This window comes from Microcaecilia unicolor, chromosome 10 (genome assembly GCF_901765095.1).
Source record: "Microcaecilia unicolor chromosome 10, aMicUni1.1, whole genome shotgun sequence".
In the NCBI taxonomy this organism is placed as follows: Eukaryota; Metazoa; Chordata; class Amphibia; order Gymnophiona; family Siphonopidae; genus Microcaecilia; species Microcaecilia unicolor.
In genome coordinates, this window is record NC_044040.1 from 29158363 (window position 1) to 29164362 (window position 6000).

At 43.3% G+C, this 6000-nt stretch overlaps 1 protein-coding gene across 4 annotated transcripts in view; it reads right to left on the reverse strand.

The window, feature by feature from the left end:
- The window catches only part of NAPEPLD (N-acyl phosphatidylethanolamine phospholipase D), a 43818-nt gene extending 38067 nt beyond the window's left edge, over window positions 1–5751 (reverse strand). The window contains exons 1-2 of one of the 4 annotated variants that reach the window (XM_030216411.1): window positions 4903–5062; window positions 4667–4704 (exon numbers count right to left, since the gene is read on the reverse strand). Coding sequence is in view for 1 of the 4 variants with exons in the window: in XM_030216407.1 (XP_030072267.1) it covers window positions 5096–5304 (209 nt within the window). In the remaining 3 variants the exon portion in view is untranslated. The other 3 variants (XM_030216407.1, XM_030216410.1, XM_030216409.1) reach the window with 3 other exon arrangements.
- Window positions 5752–6000: the final 249 nt, after the last annotated feature.

Genomic DNA, 6000 nt, shown 5'->3' on the forward strand with positions numbered 1-6000 from the left:
TATCTCACTGAGATATCAGTCCTTCCTTGTTTTAAGTACAGTGGGATCAAGGCTACTGCCAGCATTAACATAGTTCCAGGTTTGCATGCATGTTATACACCAAATGCTCAAATGATTTTATCTCACACTGAAACCTCTGCCACAGACCACATTAAAATGTATGTTAAATGTGGCCAGTACCCACCCTACAACCATGTAAGTATCTCACACTCATTTAGCAGGGGAAACTTTACACCAAGTCCAGGGCAGTGTAGAAGGGTTGGTTGAGAGGAGTTCATGCCTAGGCTCTCCCTCCAGCCTGCTTCTGCACCCCAGTCCATGTAAGTGCATAATTTTCTAATGCGGTTTAACATGCCCCAGACTGCTTCCTGTTCCCCCCATCCCAGCCCCATGCTTCCCCCTCACAATTTTAAATAAAAAGACTCCCAGGAGGTTTAATGCCCCCCTCCCCCAGGCGCCCCACCTTCACCCACACAAAATCCCTGTTAGTGTAGACTTCTCCCTCACTCCCTTAGTCCCATAAAAAACTCCTCCCTAGAAGTCTTGTTTCCCCCAACCCCACAATCATAACCCCATACCTATAACGAGGCAAAAGCGATGCCCCCGATCCTACCTCTGGGCACCATCATCAGGAAAATGGCGGCAACCCACCCAATGCCACGCATCCTGAGATGCACCAGGCAGGGCCCGCTTACTATAAGGGAAGCAGGAGCAAGCGGGCATCACTCCTGCCTCCTTCCAGGTACTGGGGAGGGTAAGACGACCCACTACACTACAAGGAATTCATGCTGGTTGGTTGGACAGAGGGGGCCTGGGGGCCCTTAGACCACCTGGGAATCTTTATTTTCTTTAATACTGGGTAGGAAGAGGGGCCCAAGCCAGCCATTTTGAGGCATATTTATGTCAACTTTCCTTTTAGTGTCTGAGTGGAGGAATAGCCTAATAGTTAATACAATGGCCTGAGAACCAGGGTAACTGGGTTCAATTCCCACTGTAGCTCCTTGCTATTCTGGGCAAGGAGCTTAACCTTCCCTTGCCCCAAATACGTACACATATACAATATGCAAATCATTTTGACTGTAACCACAGAAAGGCAATATACCAAATCCCATTCCATTTCCCTGAGCCAATCACTGCTCAGGCACAGAGTTGACATTCAGCACGTAGCTGCAGATTACTGCTGTATTTTAACATCACAGCCAAATAAAATTTTATTCAGTACCAAACGTACTTCGGGGCAGTGTTTCGACAGGACTTGCCTATCTGCCTCAGGGGTCATACAATGCAGAACAATAACACTGGTGTATGCAAAGAACCGCAAAACAGTATTGTCAAACCAAATAATTTTTGGCAGACCCTACAGCATCTGGTTTGACAATACTGTTTAGTGGTTCTTTGCATACACCAGTGTTATTTTTCTGCAGTCACATTTTGTGTTTTCATCTTTCAGTACGTGACTCCTGAGGCAGGCAGACAAGTCCTTCTGAAACGCAGCTACATGTTGGATCAAGTACATGTTTGTGCTGAATAAAAGTTTGTTACATTAGTCTGTGAAGAGCTTTTTTGACCAACCCCTACTATTTGGTTTTCTGTTTGGACATTACGTAGGGGTCTTTACCTTTGGGCTGTGTTCAGTAATTTGCAAGCCTCAACTAATTCTTTTTTTTTTTTTTGCGCCAAGTCTGCAGTAGAGCAATGCCTCTATCGCGATCCTTTGAACATTGGCCCTAATGTACATTAACTTAAGAAATTGCACCAAATAGTGCCAGAAGGGAACTTGGTTCTTATCACTGCAGGAACATGAAAAATATCAAGAAACTTATTTTTAAAGTCAGTGCCTTTCTATAGCAATGGATAACAGTGCTTCATGTAGTCATCCTACAGCTTATTAAAAAAAAAAAAAAAAAAACCCCACAAACAGACCACCAATAATGAAGAAAGGAGTAAAGAGAAAAATCCAGAAAGGTTAGTGTAACACACAAACACCTCCACATGATAATATCCCAACTGCAGCTGCTGTCTTCCCACTCCTTCTGTGTAGTTTATTATTGCACAAATTACTTTTACACATGCCCTACTAGGGCAGAGATCTAGAAAGATTAAAATCTGTAGAAAGTTTTATTTCTCATCCTCTCCACAGCTTACACAGTCCCTCATTTCATCTAGTCACCCTGCAGTTCTCCCATCCTGCTCCTTCCCTATTACAAATAAACTTTAGATTATAGTTTAAAAAGGATGACTAGACACAGCATTTTGTATAATTTATATAGATTATATGCTCACTGAAATCATATAAGTTAAAGTTATAAACCTCTATCCAATAATACTAGGTGATGAAGTTAAAACATACACAATAGAATTTTTTTTAAGATCAAATATTTTTATATCATATTGTGAGCAAGCTGATTAATCTGAAAAGCCTGAGGAGAAAAAAAAAAAAGACGCTTTTGTCTCCTGGAACTGGAGTATTGATGTCCTCGTATGCAATTCAGTAGGCAACATGTTCCAAATATGTGCACCCTTAATCTGAAGCACTGCTGTAATTCGTTTCCAGTCTGACATGTTTAAACGATGGAATATGTAACAAACTATGAACAGGCCGATAAAGCCTTAGTGAAAGCCAAAGCAAGTACAAAAGGCCTATATAGACTGGATGGATAGATCTATCTATGGTTGTCTACCCTACATCATAGGATAAGGTCTATTTAGACAGAATTTTCTCTCCAAAAGTGAGAATTTAGGATCCTCACAAAACTGCCGGGCTCTGGCACACTAACTCGTCTCTACACGTCTTTGCTAGATTGATTATATGCTCGTGAATTTTCAACCACTGCTTTGCCCATACTAGGATTTATTCGCTTAATATGCTGCTCTTGGTGGACACACAAATGTTACAAAAAAAGGTTACACTATTAAAGAATTAGTAAGTTATCCTTATGTAAAGGGGCAAGAGAAACCTATAGATAATACCACAGCCCTAATTCAAATGGCTTTATAGAGTGGAGGTAAAGCCTTATGAAATCAGGCTCTAGATGTTGGGATCTATAATTATTGTGGCTTTCAAGCTGTATCATTTAAGTGCCCCCCCCCCCCATTAAAAAAAAGCATTAAAATGTAATAGCTTTCTGTGCTAGTGAAGCATGCGCTCCAAGCTATAGCCTGTCTAGATTATACCTAGGATGTAGTTTGTTCATCTTCCTATCACCCACCACCACCACAGAGCAAAAATACTGTTGACAAGTTTCTCTCTCTTCCATACCTTGTACTAGAGAATGACACGAGGACAACGTTTGTCCCCGTCCCGTCTCCATCCCCACCCCATCCCCCGCAGGTTCTGTCTCTGTCCCCGCCGTCTCCCGTAGTTTCTGTCCCCATCCCCATGGGCTCTGTTCTCATCTGCAGAAGCCTCGAACAATTATGATTTTATATTTAAAACTTTTTATTAAAGTATAGAAAGGAATACGCTTTGTAACTACTGTGCATAAAATTACAAATAAAAACAGCGCACAGCTATAACCCTCCTCACCACCACCCTCTACCCTTCCAACCCAAACAATAGCTACCCCAAGAAATCCTAATCCACCCTGTCAAAAATGTCCAGGGGTACAAAATACAACCTGTTCTGTATGCCCTAGATGGAAAAAATATGCCCTATGAAGCACTGTTACAATTTTTTTTAGTCTGTGGATGAATAAGAAGTCATCAACAATCTCAGGATTCAGTCTAGCTCTCCTGTCTTCCACAGTATTTCCTGCAACAGAAGAGTTATTCTTAGAAAAAGTGCTGGTAGCAGGCAGGATGTACAGGATCCCCCATGCAAATTTTGCTAGATATGGTCAGCATATTTGCCAAAAATAGTATCAAAATATCTGCATCATTCAAACATAAACAACAGTCCAGATCATTAACAGGCTTCACAAAGTTGAAAACGGAACGGGGCCAAAGTTCATCCCCATTGGCTCTGTCCCCATCCCCGCTTCATTCTCCAACTTACACACTAAACTATATAGATAAGTAACAGCAGCATTAGGACAAGGACTAGAAATGATTTGCTTGGGGATATTTTGATTCAAATATGTCTTAACCAAAATTCCCACGCTTCAACTCCAGATACAATTAAAAATAAACGATTAAATCCAAAAATAAATACTGGCAGCTCACATGACCAAGCTGACAGGCCGAACCCATTTGATGACTGAACCCTACAATGGGCAATGGAATGGGGTGGGATCCCTGGAGCCACGGCCCTACCGATATTTTACCCAACACAGAATCAGCAAATAGGGAGTTTCGAGTTAGATAGGGATTGTTTGACCCCCACCAACCAAAAAATTAAAAAAAAAGCCTGTCTGTTGCCCCTGAATGGAAACCAAAGTTTCTGCCCTTCATCTGACAGCCGTCTAGTGCAGGTAATTAGAAAGTTATTCAAGATAACAAAACTACTCGGTCAGGTGAGGTCGCAGGTGCCGGTTGTTACTTCACAGGCGTTACCCGGTTTCAGGTAACGTAAGAGTCATTCCTGAACCTACTGTGTGTGCGATATTCCGTGTGCTGTCGACTATACCAGATCAGCGATTTTCTCTCTGTATCAAACATTTTGCAAATTTTATTTTCTTTTACACATCATATCTAAAGGAGGGAATCGGTCTTGAAAGCTTGGGTGCACCTTTGAATAAGTCTTTAAGTCGGGTCAGTAACACCCAAACAACTACTAAACATTTCTAGAGCGCTACTAGGGTTACGCAGCGCTGTACAAATTAATAACTAAGGACGGTCCCTGCTCAGAAGAGCTTACAATCCAACGGACGAAATGTCAAGTTGGGGTAAGTCTCGATTTCCTGTGAGTAGAGGTGTTGTGATTAGGTGCCGAAAGCGACATTGAAGAGGTGGGCTTTGAGCAAACACAACTAGTTTCTTAGTTATGCCCGACCAACGACGCTTTTCCTGCACTCCAGACTCCTCGCGAGCAGGTTTTCAGCGCAGGTGGGCTGGCACTCCACTTTAAAACAAAATAAACGACAAAGAGACACCGTAACATGCCGTGAATGAATAACTAGCAAAAGACAACCTCTTTAGTCACTCCCGACTCCTTCACCTCTCTTCCGAGACGGGCGCTGCCATCATCAGGGTGCTGCGAGTGTCTGCTCGGTACTGCTGCCGTCGGACTCGGCACTGAACCCCAACAAGCCCACGCGCCGCCAGCCGCGAACCTCTCCGGATCCGTCCGCCGCTGCAACACTTCCTACCAGCTCTGAAGAAGAAATCCAAACAGTCCCGGCGTGCGCTCGTCCTACTCAGCAGCATAACTCAACAACTGAGACCGCAGCATGTCGCCTACCCCGGCAGCAAAACAGAACTCAATATAACTTCTCTAGCTACAGTCATGCACGCTGCTCTAAACAGGAACAAGAGAACTCGGGTCCAGCAATTTCCACACCCAATTAAACCTATTACTACGCTTACTGCAGCAAATAGTCCTTAGAACCCCACCCCCTTCCGGTGGAAGGTGGAGCGTAAGCTGTGTAAGCCCCGCCCCTCCTCGATCACTACCTGAAATTACAAACTGGCTCTGCCCCTTTCTATCAGCCCAACCAATTGTTTCCTTAGGTCTTCAACTTGTGGGTGGATCGTTAATATAACGCGAGGCTTCCTAAATACCTACCTTTTTCTTGTCTGTCGGTGAAGCCGGAATCTCCCCCTTTTAAGTTTATCAGATGATAACCGTTACCGATCCCTTCTTTCTGTTTGAAGGACAAGCATGGTGCATTATAGACACCCGGATGGTTTTCAGAGACAGAACTTCCGGTGCGAGTCTGTAACGAGAAAGGAGGAGGAGTAGGTATGAATTTATGACTTGCTTGTTCAACTAGTAATAATGGCACTATAAGTGGACTGATATGCTACCACCCGTGTTTCTGGTACAATGCTAGATCCATAGTTGGCCTGCAGTGCTAAAGACTATCTGAAAACCTGTCTTCTGCATGTTAATATTAAAAACCT